Source organism: Ptychodera flava, chromosome 4 (genome assembly GCF_041260155.1).
Source record: "Ptychodera flava strain L36383 chromosome 4, AS_Pfla_20210202, whole genome shotgun sequence".
Taxonomy (NCBI): Eukaryota; Metazoa; Hemichordata; class Enteropneusta; family Ptychoderidae; genus Ptychodera; species Ptychodera flava.
The window spans coordinates 46,998,089-47,016,166 of record NC_091931.1 but is presented as its reverse complement, the minus strand read 5'-3'; the positions used below and the strand labels follow the sequence as shown (position 1 = coordinate 47,016,166).

Here is an 18,078-nt window from a genome sequence, read left to right as displayed (position 1 = left end):
TGAAAGTGAAAATTCAAACATTTCACTAAAAATTTCGAGTATATTTGATACGATTTCCATCAAATTTATATTGTTTATATGCAGATAGTATTATTGATTAAGTAAACATTCGTAAGTCGAGGACAGAAATTGGAAAGACACAAAAGCGTCAAATTTTGCCACAACTCTTTTCAGTGAATTTCAGTGAACATAAATATCGCCGTACCAGGAAGCTTTCATTTTTTATTGAGTAAACAGGGAAATCGGGGGGATGAGTTTTACAAAAACGGTTATGGAGGGGAGTAGGTCAAATTTTATAATAGACAGTGTGAGGGGAGTTGAATTTTACAAAAGATCGGTATGGACTATTATATTACTAAAAGAGTACCGAAAATTTAAAAAATCTTGGAACATAATATGGTTTGTTTTGTAAGAAGTCTGGGAATGATATAAATAGTCGGAGTGATAAAAGTCGAGTTAAGTGGGTATCTTTGATTAGAAGAAAAAAACCGAAAATTTGCTAGTCACATGGAAAGTGCTAAAATGCTTTCCAATAATGTTGTTTACATTTTTTCGATATAATATTAGTGATGTGAAACATGTAAAAACAGTGTTAAAGTGAAAATGACATTTGTTTAAAGTTAACAACTCCCCATGAAAATCATCTCAATTGCCAGTAGTTTTCTGCGAATTTCATTTCTTCTGTCTTTCTAGTACTGGAACATTGAATTTGACCTGAAGCCAGAGTGAATGCTAACTTACGCCATTTTCATTTTCATCTAATTGGCGTGTTTGCTGCCAACTGATAAATCACAAGGAAAAGCAAATTCCATTTATACCCAGGCTCCCTCAAAACAATGCTTAAGGAAATACAATAACTTTACGGGCAGAAATTGGAAATACACAAAAGCGCCCAAGTTTACCAAGAAACATACTCAATTTGTGATCAAGACATCTAGACCATCAATGCAAAAAATATATGTAGATATAGAAATCGAAATGCTATCCAAATGTGTCACGAAAGGACTTGATCACACATCATGTTTATATAGAACAAATTATTGCTGAAGAGATTGCGATTTGGCAAGCGGTGAAAAATTTATTTCTGAAAGAAAAAGTCGACCAATGATGAAATAGAGTACTTTTCTTACAGGTACTAGTAGGCCTATCATCGTAAATACATACTATTGTTAGGCCTACATGGGTTCTTTACATTTGTAATTTCGCTAAAACCATCGTCGTTCAATATCTCTGACTACTGACATATAACTATAAGTCATAATCATAAACTTGACAAATAACGCCTCTAAATCTGAAGCGTTACAAGCTAGCTTAAAGAGAAAATAAATGAGCTGGAATCGTTCACCCAAAATATGAAAATTTGCCGAGAAAAATTTCTTTTCAGATTTTCACAATACCACAAATTTCCCCGCTGCCAACCAACGCCTGCTTTGCAAGCTCTGTGCGTCTATAGTTGTCAAATTGTTTGTGAATATAAAAGCCGATAGAACATGTTGAGGGAGAAGTAATTTTGTCAGATATCAGGCTTCATGTAGAATAGATTAGATATGAATTCGTTCTTAGCACAATTTGCATGTGGGTCACATGATTAAAATGTCACATGACCTGCAAAATTAACGTTCCTAAGGTAACCGGAGTGCTCGGGGCCGCAGCTCGCAGAGAGCAAAACGTATACGGCGCGGTGTTTATGGTTCACTCGATCGTATAGTAATATTTACAGTTACGGCATTCCCGACGCCTTAGTCGAAATACTCTAAAGATGCCGTCACAAACGAGTAATTTACAAGAAGGCGGTGAGTAAAAACACTATTAGGTTTTCACAGTGAGGTCAGCTCAGATGTAATTGTGTAAATATTATGCGCCTGGAAGTGTAACTAAAATGATGGCCCCTCCCCGTTTATTTCAAGGTCACTTCCATCATATAAGCAACAGTGTACTGTATAACTGGAAAATATATGACACTTTGACAGTATATTTAGACAGAGGCAGCCATAATATGTAATGGTCAGCTTACCAGAGATGGCACGACTATGATTACGAGGAGCATTGCGTGAACATCTATCGTTATCGATATCTCCAATGTATCTCGTCTAGCTCCATGATCAAAACAACTACCGCTTTATTCCACACTACATCAGAAATATTCTATAGATGGTTATATGAATAAGCCCTGGCTGTTCCCAACCTCCGTTTCTAGCTCCATGGTGTATATTGGAAAGCCATAAACCATGGCCAAATGATATATGCCAGAATTGACCTAATTACTCTTCTACAACAAACAATGTCTTAAGGCATTGTCGGCCTGGCATAAGCCCCATCGCTACTCCGTGAAAATGGCGATGTGATAATTACATTAACGCTTCACTTTATTCTTACAGCTTTTTACGGAGATCAACGAGAGATTTTAAAAGCGCTCGATCAAGGACAGGTAAGCGCTATTTGTAAAACAAAGTTCTATCCAGATCGTCTCTATCAAAATATATCATCTCCACCACGGTCCCAGAGGGACCATGTCTCTACTCAGCTCTTGGTAACTGTAGTGCCAGTGCACGTGTGAGCTTTTCATCCTGTTTTTCATCCTATTTATTTATCAACATTGCCACGTAGCAGACATGTTTAGGGGTGGACCATTTGATATCCTGGGGGGGGGGGGGCTTGGAAGATTGGTGGAGAGCCATTTTTTTCCCACGTGCTTCACCATGAATTATTTTTTTCTACAGGGCATATGCTGGCAACTTTTTTTTTTCACTTTCCTTCTTCGAGATATATTTTTTTTTTACCAAATTTCGGTGCAATGTTTGTTTGCTTGGTTTTTCACACCCAGTAACAAGATGCTGTTCTATCACACACAGACTATATTCAAGAAACTAAATGAAGTTATGTAAATACTGTACATTTTTGATTCACTTTACAAAAACATATTTGTAAAATCATGTACATTTATGGCATTTACTTGTTATTGTTGTCCTTACATTGAAAGTAGGCGGGTAATTTAAGAAAGTAGACGGGTGGACTGCGAGGGAGTGAAGCGACTGAGTGGCGAGTGAGCGTAGCGAACGAGGGGGGGAGAGCGCGAGAGGGGGTGTCCCCCTCTCGCAAGGCGAAAAATGAAATTTTGGAGTGGAAATGGTTGGAAATGGTGGCATCTGAGGTGACATTTACTGACTGAAACAGTACTTTTGTTGCGTGTCTTAGACGTGGCTCACATACAACAAAACAAACAAACATGATTTTGTTTTGTTTGTATTATTTATGACACACTTATGGTTTTATTTGCAGTGAAGATGTAACATTTAATCTTAAATCACCTGCTGTCTTCTCATTTCATCGCCCATTTCCCATTCTTCATTACCACATAGTAGTTCCCCAAAACCATCAAACTCATTCAATTCTAATCAAAACACATTCGCTTTTGTTAAGAAAACATGGTAAGATAATTCACTATAACAGTGTTCGCATTTATGAATAAAACATGCGTATATAGAAAACTCATACAATGAAAAAATGTGTAGAGAGTCGATCCAATGCGTAATAATATTACGCATTGGATTGAGTCTCTACGCATTTTTTCATTGTTATGAGTTTTCTATGCGCAAACGATAATAGTAAAATGTTTGCAGGCTGTCTCTCTTCTTGTGGTATTTTGACAAAATCCTTACATTCAGATTTACACATTTCTGGAAAACACTGGTGAGCAATTTCAATTTCAGCATACTTCCTCTAATCAGAAGGTCATGTATACTGTACAATTGTTCATATTCAGTTATTGTTCCTCAAGCTTGAAATGGTTTATGCTTTATAAAACTCTAGAGCTACTGCTTGATTTTTATTGATGCTGCAGTGTGCATCGAACAATTGCCAAGATTTTTTTTTTCCGAGTCGCAATGGTCCATAATTTTTTTTCCATCAGCCACCTAAAGCCAGATTTTTTTTTTCGAGCAACTCCACCTGGCATCTTTTTTTCCCCCAAATCTTCCAAGCCCCCCCCAGGATATCAAATGGTCCACCCCTTAGGTGAGAAAGTGAATCATATAAATCATGAATTAATGTTTAAAAATCTCATTCTAAATAGAACAGTCTCCGGAAAAAATCACAAGAACCATTTTGCATTACTTTTGCCATATAACTAAATGAACAATTTTTATAAATAAATGATGTTTTTTTATGGTTGTGTAAAAGGTGATAAAAAGTTCCTTTCATTGGTTAAAATTCATCCTGTAGAATCTGAAACATGCAACAGAGATTTGAGTCTACTGGCAGAAATAGCCTGAGCATGTTGAACAAAGGCCATCACATGTATGAACAAACATGTAACACACCATCAAATACTTTTCTGTGTGCAATATTTAAACAATACACTGTCACAATCACACCAGAATGAACTTTTCTTGTGAAATTCCCACTCATATTGTAAAATTTAAAATATCGTGGAATTATGTTTGCACATGACTCAATAAAATACAGGCTTTGTGGCAAGAAGTAGAATATGACGCTTGTCATGAAAAATTTACTTTGTATATTGGTGACACTGAAACTCACTGACTTTTGTTACTTCTCATCAGGGGAAATAATCTTTGATAAACTTGAAATTACATTCAACAAAACCACCCTTAACACTTTCTTTCCATCAAGGGAGGCAACTTGATAAATATGAAAAGGTGATTTTTCGAGTCAATCTAAAGTGATCCTACAAAACCTGTGATCTACCAGATACAATACATATAATATGTTTAAGAGTGAGAACGTATGTGAAACCATGGTGATGTAGGTCCTGATTGTAGTCCTTGAAGCAAAAAATCAAGAAATATTTATTCTACTCTTTGCTCATTAGTCCCCACGGACACCGTCCGGGGGGACTTATAGGTTTGGTCATGTCCGTCCGTGTGTGCGTCCGTCCGTCCGTCCGTCCGTTCACGCAGATATCTCAGACATGCCCAGGTCAATTTCTTTCAAACTTTGCACAAGGATAGTACCCTACCCCATACAGATGCACGTCGATTTGTTTCACAATGCGATCAAATTTGGCCGTGTTAGAGGACTTTTTAGTTTTCATCTCCATAGACTCCTATGTATAAGGCAGTCTCCATAGACTCCCATGTATAAGGCAGTCCATAGACTCCCATGTATAAGGCAGTCCATAGACTCCCATGTATAAGGCAGTCCATAGACTCCCATGTATAAGGCAGTCCACAGACTCCCATGTATAAGGCCAAGAAAAATAAAAATTTAGTTTCTCATCGTTTCATATTGCAAAAAGGATGCAGTGACACAGTTTATAGTCCCCATGGATGAAGTACAGGGGGCTTATAGATTGGGTCATGTCCGTCAGTGAGTCCATCCGTTCACGCAGATATCTCAGATATTTTGACAAAATGTCACGTGACCTTGGTGACCTTTGACCTCAAATATATATATTTGTCCATAACTCAGTAACCACAAGTGCTACACCCTTCATATATGGTATGATGGGACAGCTTATGACGCCACATATTGTACCTCATTAATTATGTGCATATCTAATTTTGAGCAAGCCAATCGAGCTAGAGGTCTGATTTTTGGTATATAGGGATAACTTAGCAATACAATTTTTTTTTGACAAAATGTCATGTGACCTTGGTGACCTTTGACCTCAAATATACATATTTGTCCATAACTCAGTAACCACACCCTTCATGTATGGTATGATGGGACACTTTATGACGCCACATATTGTACCTCATTAATTATGCACATATCTAATTTTGAGTGAGCCAATAGAGCTAGAGGTCTGATTTTTGGTATATAGGGATAACTTAGCAATACAATTTTTTGACAAAATGTCATGTGACCTTGGTGACCTTTGACCTCAAATATATATATTTGTCCATAACTCAGTAACCACAAGTGCTACACCCTTCATATATGGTATGATGGGACAGCTTATGACGCCACATATTGTACCTCATTAATTATGTGCATATCTAATTTTGAGCAAGCCAATCGAGCTAGAGGTCTGATTTTTGGTATATAGGGATAACTTAGCAATACAATTTTTTTTGACAAAATGTCATGTGACCTCGGTGACCTTTGACCTCAAATATACATATTTGTCCATAACTCAGTAACCACACCCTTCATGTATGGTATGATGGGACACTTTATGACGCCACATATTGTACCTCATTAATTATGCACATATCTAATTTTGAGCGAGCCAATAGAGCTAGAGGTCTGATTTTTGGTATATAGGGATAACTTAGCAATACAATTTTTTTGACAAAATGTCACATGACCTTGGTGACCTTTGACCTCAAATATACATATTTGTCCATAGCTCAGTAACCACAAGTGCTACACCCTTCATGTATGGTATGATGGGACAGCTTATGACGCCACATATTGTGCCTCATTCATTATGCGCATATCTAATTTTGAGCAAGCCAATCGAGCTAGAGGTCTGATTTTTGGTATATAGGGATAACTTTGCAATACAATTTTTTGACAAAATGTCACGTGACCTCAGTGACCTTTGACCTCAAATATACATATTTGTCCATAACTCAGTAACCACAAGTGCTACACCCTTCATGTATGGTATGATGGGATACTTTATGACGCCACATATTGTACCTCATTAATTATGCACATATCTAATTTTGAGCGAGCAATAGAGCTAGAGGTCTGATTTTTGGTATATAGGGATAACTTAGCAATACAATTTTTTTGACAAATGTCATGTGACCTTGGTGACCTTTGACCTCAAATATACATATTTGTCCACAACTCAGTAACCACAAGTGCCAAACCTTTCGTATATGGTATGATGGGACACCTTATGACGCCACATATTGTACCTCATCAATTATGCACATATCTAATTTTGAGCGAGCCAATAGAGCTAGAGGTCTGATTTTTGGTATATAGGGATAACTTAGCAATACAATTTTTTTTCAAAATGTCACGTGACCTTGATGACCTTAGACCTTGATTATAAATATATATGCATAACTCAGTAACCACAAGTTCTATAAGCTTCAATTTTGATAGGATATTAGACCTTCAGATTTCACATCTTGTACCTCATTTATTATGCACATATGTATTTCTTGGCTGGCCAACACAGCTAGAGGTCTGATCTTTTTTCCGATTTAGAACCATAACTTAGACATGCCTCTTGTTATAAATTGGGAAAAATGACATAAACCTATGTGCCCATAGATGTGAACTTATACACTCCAGCGATACTTTTTAATGACCACATTTCCCTGCCCCATCAAGACTAATACTCCTTTTACAAGTGGGGACTATGTCATTGACAATGACTCATTCATTGCACCACAGGATTTGATGAGAGAGACTTGAAATCTGCAACAGCTCATGCTAAATATGAGACCCAGTTGATGATCTCACTAATCCACTGAATGACTCACATTTAAATTTCTGACAGGATCCCAATGCCTTTGATAAATCAGGAACAAGCGCCGTCCACAAAGCAGCTGCTAATGGTCGAACAGAAGCCTTAGAAATCCTTGTAGAAAAAGGAGGTGATATCAATCTGAAAGACAGTACAGGATGTACAGCCCTACATGCAGCAGCCAGGAATGGACATCTTAGTAAGTACATCTCACATGCACACAAGTCAGAACAGTGTGTGGTCAAATGGGATAGCTGGGAATTTTTTACAGTATTAAAACTTATGTTAGTTTTGGAACATGTAGTAGAACGATGCCAAACCAGTGTCTGAAGAAAAATGGTATACAACATTAATGAATGTTTGACCCATGCTAAACTCCAGGCCCATGCCAAACACTAGTACATTTAACATTTATAAGGGCTATATTTAAAGGTATATTGTCACCTGTTCCAATTTTGCCACAGTTACCTAAAAGAGAAAATCTAACCAATCACAAATTTTAAGCGGGTGGCCGCTTTTTAATAAAAGCGCCCTCACATGGGCATTTTGAATACCAAGGAACACCCCTTTGGCCATGTATGGGCATATTTAGACTGTGATGATTGTATACCTTTAATCACCATTAAAAGGGGCCCCCGTAGAAGACAAACACTGATTTCTGGACTAGGCCTAATGCTTTTAAGATGTGCTAAGAATAATTTCAGTGTTATCTTAGAAGTCTTGAAAGAACTCTGAAATGCAAAGACATGATCATACAGTGATAGAGGACAATTATCAATGAACCTAATTCACAGAGTTGGGAATTCAGTAATAAGAAACATTGATTCTGATTGGCCCAAATATCTATCAATGTATAGTTCACAGATACACTAAAATGGCTTGTAGAACATGGTTGATGTATCATTGCATTGTTCACAGATACACTAAAATGGCTTGTAGAACATGGTGGTGATATCAAAATAGAATCTTTGAAAGGAAATACTCCAAGACTCAGTGCCAAATCACAATCTCAAGGTGAAGTTGTCTCATACCTCAAGAAGTTAGGTAAGCTTTGGAAAGATGTTTAAAAATATAATATTCAAGTTTCATTCCCTATTTACTGTAGGAAGGCTGATGAATTTACTGAAGATTTCAGACAACTTTCTCATCACATTTCATGAAAAGTTGAAAAATTGAAAATGTAAAAAGTTACATTTAATAAGGTAACATTCTAAGGCCAAGCAACTTTGGAATTATCTCTGGTCAGCCCTTGCATCAACACTTCAAAGCCTTCTTGTCAACCTTTTTGACTGATTCTAAGAAAAGATTGACTAACAGAGAAAATGAAATATTAAGATAGCAATATGGAATGCTTTATACAGAGTTCCTCTTTCCCAGCATTAAAATAACCAGAATTCAATCCAACACATGAAAATTAAGTGTTAGCCATATGTTTGGAAAGTAGACTGACTGACTAGAATTTACAATGAAAGAAGTGCCTCATTTTTTTGAAATAATCCTAATATTCATATTTTTGTTTTACATTGCAGAACGTGAGAAGTTTGATTGGGAACCGGAGGATGTGTGACGTTATGAAACTAACAAGTTTGCATAAAACATGCCAGTTACACACCAAGCAGATAATGTCATCAAGTACACACCTAGCAGATGACATCATCAGGCTGTGATATGTATGCATAATGCAAGAATAGTAGTGTATGCAATCTCATCATCAAAAAATACCAATTCTCAGTATCATTACTCTTAAACACATTGCTATTAGATATGTGTGAAATCTAACCAATCATGATTGCTTTCTGGATTTGGATATTACAATTGATAGCAGGTTCAGATCTTATACACTGAAAAACAAACATTGCCAAATCATAGCTTTCCACACTGTATATGACTGAAGTATAAAGGCCCTACTTTATCATCAGATTTATCTCACAGTAAATGTATTTAATTGGAAGTAATTGAGAAGAAAACTTTGACAGTGCATTTGTGAACACATCATACTTCCATTACTTTGAGAACTAAGAATTGAGAAGGGTGTCTTTAAATTCCAAATTTTATCTGCCGTGTTCCATGTCTTTCAAAGTGTGCCCTCTAGTGATGAAAGTGCAGGCCTGATTTAAAGTAAGGCTGCAAACTTTACATTATATCATCAGCTTGTTTACTCCTGTATTACTGAATGCAAAGTATTGGTGATTCTACTGACAAGGGCTGCCAAGTGCCTGCCCAGAGAAGACTATTCCAAGCAAAGTGACTGTCTTAAAGTAGCATTATAGCATTGAGGCTGCTGACAGAGAATTTACATACTTTTTCTTCCTATGATATACTTCTAACATAAATTGATTTAGCAGTCATCCTGATCATCATATGTAGTTTGTACAGCCATAAAAGTAGTGACCAGTCTATTAGTGGTTGTATTTACAAAATGTCATAAAATTTATAATTTCTGTCTTAAAACTTTCTAAGGCTGAATGTTTGCCAGTAATGTTATGTTTCATTTGTTAAGTTTACTAAAATATGAAATGTTTAATTGTAACTTATTAAATACAGTAGTCTTGTATTGTTATGGTATTAAATGTTTTCTCAATCTTATCTCAGACAGTCATCAGAGTATTGAGTATTTCATGAGATCAATTTGCATTATTGTTGTAACTGGCCTTGGCAGCCTGGCCTGATCTGGCTAATGAAACAGTAATTTGTGAGTGTAATTGATAATCAACATGTACAAACCCAACAAAATAGGGCACTTCTCTCTGACAGTGATTGCTAGTAGTCATGTCATTAAATAAAATCATTAACCAACTCTGTAAGACACTTCAAGCCGTGCAATTTCTCTATCTTTAGGAAAAAAGCAACCACACAACATATTTAAAATAATTTCTTTATTACATCTTGATTATCAAATATTATTCAACAAAAATAGAAATTTGAGAATTACTTTTGAAAATCTGCCTTATGCATTTTATCATGTTGAATTAGTCTACACAATTATTTCATGTACAAAATTTGAATCATACCATTACAAATAAACAAAGAGTAATACTGCAATATGACATTTGATTTCATGGTCCAAAAATACATTGAAATTTCTCTCAATTATACAGAGAACTTACATCCAATAAGACATAATGAAAACATGTACAGTGACTGTTATTTGTAAGTATATCTATTACCTGTTTACGAAGTCTTGACACACAAGTTATACAAACACAAAAAAAGATGGAATTTCACTATATTCAGGGCTAAGAATTGACCTCTGTTGACCTGTCTCCTCATGAAATGACCTAAATATGACCTACCATACCTGCATGACATCAAGTGAAGTATTTTTATCAGGTCATCATCAAGACGACAAATGTCACTGTTTATGTTTACTGCGGAATGTTAGGAATCTAGAGATCTCACACTATTGTACTCTGCATTAAGATTTAAAAGGTGGTAATGGTTGCTGTTTTGGATGCTTAAAAAACGTAGGATTTGTCCTGAATTTAAATACTCGAATTTCTATGTTATATGAACACAAATGCCGCCCTACGTTCCTGCTAAATACAAATTTTAGCAACAGTCTGGTAAACTTGACCTCTGCTCCACCTTCAGACCATTGCAGACTGGGTAATTCCATTATGAGGCAAGGTAGACAAGGTATTAACTTTTAAAACTTTGAACTCCAAAAATTTCAGTTGATATACTTGTTACTTGGAACAAAATGAATAATGTAAAACTTACACGTTTTGGAAGGGACTTTTGTGCAGCATACAAAAATAGTGCTTGGATACAAAAGATAAAAAATACACATTGGGGAGTTTCATGGAAATTACTCCAAAAATTGACATGTATACATAATAATAATAATATTTGTGGCAAGGATTCTGAAGGGCTTATAAACATACCTGATTATTTGCAAAAATTAAACAAAAAACATTACAAACGTACGAGTATAATATTTATATGAAAGTATTTGCAATTTACAAAATATACAAAAGCCATTTCTGGTTACTGTTGATATGGAGTTACTTTATTGGCACTGTGAAAATACTCGCATATTGAATTGGTTGAAAGACTTTGCATATTACTACAGAAGTAGTTTTTGTATTTCAGTTTTTGAAAGTTTTCACAACACAAGCACCAATTTATTGTGGGTAGGAAAGCACAAAGAGAAACAAAATTTTGTTCAAAAAATGAGCTCTGAATGATTTCAGTTTAATCTTCTTTGATTTCTTAACCACATCTCTCCAGTAATTGAAAAAATCCATTTAAGTAGACGCGTAGGAGGTATCTGAAATAGAATGAAAAAACAATTTGATCCTCAAATTTGACAACTAATCAACTTGTTGATTAATTTATTCATAAAATTTCAAGTTCTCTGAAAATTGAAAACCATTCTAAAATTCAAAGAATCAATTATGTGTAAAGTTTGATAACATTGTACATAAAATTTCAGAAAGTTTTGACAACCTGTTGACTCCTATTTTGCCATACAAAATAAGTAGATCATACCAACTTTTACGGGAGAAACATTAACCTGTTCAGCCCCAATTCCCTGTAAACAGGTCCACACTCACCATTGATAACAATGGATTTGGACCAAACAATGGATGGTGAAAGGGTTCAGAATGAAAAAGAAGTGCAATCCCTCACCTTGTTTTTCCATTTCATGGTCTCTATTGTCTTCAGTGGAAAACTTGTCAGCCTGACCAGAACAAAGCAAAACATATCATCAGTTAATATCAACATAGAACTATCTTCTATGAAACATTTGACACTCTGTCCTCTCTAATCTCTGTAAATGGAATACCCCATCCTTAGACAGCAGTTAATGGATCATACCATTATACAGAGAAGAGGTGCATGCAAAAAAAGTTTAGGCAAACACCAACATTAAGTTCAATGTTACAGAAAGCTTTGTAATACAATCTCCAAAGTCAATATGGACCAAAATATTACTTTGCTTTTCAACCAAATAGTACAATTGTTGCTAAATTAGTTCAAACACAGCAAAGCAATGCAAAGTGATGTATTGCCATACAATATCCACAGCCATGGACTTTGCGCACACAATGCTTGAAGTTGATAACAGAAACAAAACGAGCAGTGTTCAAATCACGGCAACACATTTGCATAACACACTTCAACATGCACAAAACAGCACAACAGTACAGCAATTCAACATGCATTAATGAAACACAAATTTGTTGTTGAAATTACAAGCATGGAGACAGAATTCATACATTGATTCTTGACATACAGAAAGTCCATGCAATGAAACTATTCTTTTATACATAACAGTTACCAGTCATGGTGAACTTACAACAGAGCTGTCATTACATTAATTTAGTATTACTCTGTGAATTACAGGAAGTGTTTTAAGATTTCAGAGACAAATATCAGACACATGGACACTACATATCTACTGACATGAAGTTTTACCTGATAACATGCAAGTTGGAAATGATATAATAGTAACCTTTTCTCCGAATACTTCAATCAGAGAAGCCACCAGTGAACATTTCCATTGCTAACTTTATGAAACACTCCAAAACTGTTAGTAATGAGTTATTATCATCAATTTGAAAACAGTTAAACTATTAGCAGCAAATATGGAATGAAATTAATGTTATAGTGCTTGTGTAAGTGAGATGAAAATTAATTCGCAGAAAATAACAAATGAAAATCAAATAAACTATAAAATACTTATGTTATCCGTGGATGGACAGCTCATCTTTCTGATGGTATTTCCTGATAGTCTAATACAATTACTCCCTCCCCTCCCCACTTTTTACCTTATCCTCTGGGTATCTCTGATATAAAACTATGAATCAATCCCTGTCAAAGACTAAAGTGAACATTCAGTGAAAAGGCAGAGGTAGTTTGAAGTGAAGCAGTGTTATGTTAGTCACTATGGCAACAAAAGTGTGCAAGCAAGATGACAACTACGCGTCTTATCTGTTGTCTACAAGTGCATCTGGTATCTTGTCTGCTGTCTATATGTGCATCTAGTATCTTGTCTATTGTCTACAAGTGCATCTAGTAAGTCGTTTAGTCAGATCATGTCAGTGTCCTGATATCTGTATCACTTGCTGATGAAAGGATAGTGACACCATTGTACAGTAGTTAGTGTCAATACTCTGTCTTTGATTATATTTACCATCTTCAATCCAAACATAATTCGTCAGATAGACTACCTTTGAGATCAGATCATTGCAATAGAAATGTACATGTTACTCCATGGACATGGAATGGTACAGTAAATAAAATCCTTAATATGCAAGGCTTTCTCTTCTACAACTGTTAGAATTGTTCATGAACTCTGAAGATACGGACAAGTTTTCAGTGTGTTGGTATAAGAGACCAAGACATATAGTATTTCAATGTAGAATTGCAAAGAGTCTGTTCAGTGCATGTGGTGTTTGTTTGCAAGACATAACCGTGTGTCTGTCTACTGAATTGTTTGTTATGTTCACAGATTTTCAGAGAAGTGACTGAAATCAGAGTTGAAGTAATTCACTTCCAGACTAGCACCAATCTGAATCAAAGAAAAGGAAACACAAGTGATAATTTATTACTTTGAGTGTATGCATTGACAGAATGTATTTGTAAGTGTATTGTGGCCTGAGTGTTTTGTGTAATGGTGTCTGTATGTACATACATTGAGTGGACGGCATTTTTGAAGTATAGGTGAAGATTTTTGAATAAAGATGTCCTATTTCTTGAGATGCAGACTCACCCCACTGAGAGATAAATTATGATATGATGAGGAAATGATATCATCAAGATCTAGCTGCCCCTCCAAGGACACATTAGATTGTTTGAAACGTGGAGAAATGGGCCTACTCCTGTCTGGTGATGAACTTCTGTATTTATCCGGTGATCGATGAAAGGAGGAATCAGGAGATCGATAGGATCTATCCGGACTAAGTGATCTCAGTGATGCCCTGGATAATCTACCGGAGACATCTGGTGGTGGTGTTAGACCGGCACGCCGAAACTCCTGAGATAATCTCTCCCTATGAAAAAAACGATAGGTGCTTTAGCATTACTGCAAATACTGTAATGATTTCACTTACATGGATAATGATCACGTAGATTATTGAAACAAGTACATGAACATAGAAAATCTGATTTCATGTACTGTGTCTGATTTCATTTATAAAAACAATACCTGATTTTACATACAAAGTCAATGTCCTAAATATTATCAGCAATTTGGAGATATCAGTAAAGAGTAGGCATGTCTCTTTTCAAGAAAACAAAATTTAAAGAGTAAACATTTATTGAGCAGCCATGAAGGTGACAAACTACATTTCATTGCCATAGTAGCTGTGAGTCACCTCTACAACAGCCTCTTTTATGAGGCTACAGGACTTCGCGAACAGTTTTGGGTGACACGATGCCAAGGTTAGTTTTGTAACACACCTCTTCATATTTCTCACTGAAAAATCAGGAAAGAAATTTATACACTCATCTTGGATGACACCAACATCTTTATTGATGTTATTTACGGTAGAAAGGACACATGCCGAGACTCTGCTTTCAAACTTATCCAGGTCATAGTCATCCAGTGACAGTTCCAAGACTGTTCCAAACCAGATAACTGGCTTTTTGTATGTTTTTGGCGTCAAAATGATTTATATATGATGATAAATTGACAAATCAAGACCAGAATTTTGGAAGAGGTGTGTTAATAATGTAGTTGTTATCCGTATAGGACCTGTTCTGCTTCTTCCAAATATAGTCTTTTGAGAGAAAGCTGAAAATAAAGGCATTCTTTTTGTTCTGAAAAATTATCAAGTGATGCAATATTCTTAGCTGCTAATGTGTTGTAATAAAAGACTATAACAATGATTTACAATGTAACAATTGAACGAAACCAGAGTTTGAATGTAAGTAAATAATGAAGCAAAGAAAATCTTACTTTTCAAATCTTTCACTGGTAAGCTGCCTTCTAATTCTTTCAAGCTCTGTTTCTAACTGAGCTGTTCGTGTTCTCATACTTGACACTTCACGGCTTTGACTTTGACTGCAAAGAAATTTTAAGTACAGTGTTGTAATGAAACACACTACAGTTGGCTATATCTCAGATCTGTTACGTGAAACAAAATACTGCGTAAATATTATTATACTTTCAATTCTATTAAATATAAAATTACTCATTGTCTTTTAAATTAATTTAAATTACATTGTGACATAAATTTTGCTGAAAGTTGGCATAATCATTATCTGGAATGCAATCATTGCAAATTATTACAAAATTATTGGTTGAATTTTAATGTCTAGAACAAAGTGTGGTTCCTTGGACTAGTGGATCAGCAACACAACTTGTCAAGGGAATGAACCAACGATGTTAAAATCAATGCAGGGTCTGTATATTCTACATCACTAAATGTCCAAGGACTTTCTCAGAGGTTACTTTACAGTTTTCAAAGAGTATATATGAAGGTGAATTAACCGTAAGTACATTGTACTTGACGGGTTTGACACTCACATGATTTTAAAGACCTTTCCATAATTCCTATACATTGTCTACGGAAACTTTGAAATTCAATTGCTCTCTATTAGTGTACAAGCTCTATATGTGATGAAGGGTAAATCAATCTTAGCTACCAAGTCCATTCATTAATACATCTTGTGCAAAGAGTCGAATAATAAATAAATGTATTCATCCATGCATTAGTTTTGTAAGTATCTGTAATCCATACAACCACACAATGAAGAAATACTCACACTTTACTATCAGCTAATGATAGTTTGTCCCTCAGTAACTGTATTTCAGATCTCTGTTCCTGGTTCTCCAATTGAGTTTGAAATTCCTTCTCTCTGTTGTTTGACAACAATCCTTCCAAATTACGCAAAGATGTCCTTTCATTTTCTACCTGGCTGCGCAGACTGTCTAATTCACGTTTCATATTCTCTGATGCTCCTTGAAGCTGAAAAAGACAAATTATTAAAGAGGTGACATCACACTGGATTCAAATCTTTGCCATTGTGTTAAAGACAGAAAGTTTCTCATCAAAGTCTTTCCCACCATTTTCCAAACACTAATTTTCTCATTAAAGGTAGAATACGCCAAGGTGACAGATATTCAGGATCTCAAACTTTTACAATGTTTTTGTTTCTACCGGATTTTTCTGAGAGTGCGCCCACTCGAAAAACCGCCCATGGGCGGTTATTTGGGGGGTGGGCCGTTATTAAGAATTTTAAATTTCATCTCAACCTTTGTCTACGGCATTTCAACTTGACTCCCCTTGAAAAAAATTACCTACGCAAAGGTCAAAAGTTTTATATAGCATACAAAATAAAATAAGTTACACTTCTAAGATAATTACTTCGGCGATATATGTCCGTATCCCCCTATTTATGCTACTAAATGCAGGTGGAATGATCCAGAAGAACGCAAAGTCAACGTTAGAGTTTGCCACACAATGCCGACAATGATTGACAGATGAAGCAGGAGCCAGGAATTTTCCATTCTGCACGATGGGGATCATGAAATAAATAAAATGACTATCATAAAAAATAACTCTGTTTCATTATTTTTATATTTGATGTACATCATTATTTTTCAGGTTTTTTTCGCTTTGATACAAAAATCTGATGATTTTCTTCGCGTAAATTTGTTGCATTCACAAATGAAACAGTAGTAGTAATCCCTAGTAGAAATGGTATGATCCACAATTGTTTACGATTATTGACCTCTTTGCGTGCAACGAATGTGAAACACTGTATCTATTTTCACAAGTTCGACTACTTGGATTAACTTGTCACACTTACAAACTAGTTAGCCCTGCGTACGATGCTGTGTGTTCCGCTACAGCTAATAGCCCCGCTCACCACAGCCCTGCAAAGACCCGTACGTAGGGTCGGTGACTTCAAATCCATTTTTGGACTTGACGTAAAAAGCCAAATTACTGCCGAAATTCAGCGTTCTTGGGCCCAAGTCGTATCCCTGCCTACCTCAGCTACTCGATCGCTTCCAAAAATGCCAGTCTTTTATTCATTTCTCGTAAATAACCGTCGATGTCAGCAACTCTCTCGCTAGCCCTGCGTACGTACGCAGTGTACGCTGTGTGTAATAGGAACGCACACAGGGAATGCACTGCGTACACTGCGTACGTATGCAGGGCTGGCGTAAAACTGTTGGTCGAGGATCCCTGCAGTACGTCACTACAGTGACGTAGGCGGTGACCTCTCAACTTCTGAACACGAACCAAGAGATTACGGCCAGCATCCGCGCGCCACGAATAATCATAGATCCTAGGACTGAACTTTCCCCCACCCCCAAGTAAAAGTTTGGTTTCAGTTTTGTGAGACTGGGAATGTCCATAAGACGAACGATGGTCATCGATATCACACGAAGAATCTCTCAGTTTGTGTTTAGAAGTTGAGAGGTCACCGCTACGTCACTGTAGTGGCGTACTGCAGGGATCCTCGACCAACAGTTTTACGCTAGCAAAATGGCGGTCTCCGTGTAGTCATGTCGGGCAAACTTAGAAAAAAAGGCGATATTTCAGTGAATTTTGAGCGGACTTCTGGTCTGGTTAGTCCCTAATAACCAAGCTGTCGATGAGTGTTGGCAATTTGTAATTTGGATGGAAAATATTTCGAAATATCGTCGAGCAAACTTCCGCAAAGGTGCTTGCGGCGGAACATGGACGCTAGTCTATGGAATATCCCATAGCTGTGGTGGCGGGTTA

The 18,078-nt window shown here is 36.2% G+C and overlaps 2 protein-coding genes across 7 annotated transcripts in view; one reads left to right on the top strand and one right to left on the bottom strand.

Annotated features, from left to right (window-relative positions):
- Positions 1 to 1,584: 1,584 nt before the first annotated feature.
- On the top strand, positions 1,585 to 11,045 carry LOC139131991 (cyclin-dependent kinase 4 inhibitor D-like). Its single transcript, XM_070698346.1, has 5 exons — positions 1,585 to 1,793; positions 2,379 to 2,428; positions 7,427 to 7,592; positions 8,312 to 8,437; positions 8,923 to 11,045. The coding sequence occupies exons 1-5, from the start codon at positions 1,760 to 1,762 to the stop codon at positions 8,958 to 8,960; spliced, it is 414 nt and encodes a 137-aa protein (XP_070554447.1). The 5' UTR covers positions 1,585 to 1,759; the 3' UTR covers positions 8,961 to 11,045.
- The window catches only part of LOC139131987 (centrosomal protein of 135 kDa-like), a 41,990-nt gene continuing 34,166 nt past the window's right edge, over positions 10,255 to 18,078 (bottom strand). For 2 of the 6 annotated variants that reach the window (XR_011552224.1, XR_011552226.1), the window contains 5 exons: positions 16,109 to 16,311; positions 15,300 to 15,404; positions 12,852 to 14,391; positions 12,026 to 12,077; positions 10,255 to 11,663 (listed from right to left, as the gene is read on the bottom strand). Coding sequence is in view for 4 of the 6 variants with exons in the window: in XM_070698337.1 (XP_070554438.1) it covers positions 11,641 to 11,663; positions 12,026 to 12,077; positions 14,112 to 14,391; positions 15,300 to 15,404; positions 16,109 to 16,311 (663 nt within the window). In the remaining 2 variants the exon portion in view is untranslated. The remainder of the gene's footprint in view (positions 11,664 to 12,025; positions 12,078 to 12,851; positions 14,392 to 15,299; positions 15,405 to 16,108; positions 16,312 to 18,078) is intronic. The other 4 variants (XM_070698337.1, XM_070698339.1, XM_070698338.1 and 1 more) reach the window with 2 other exon arrangements.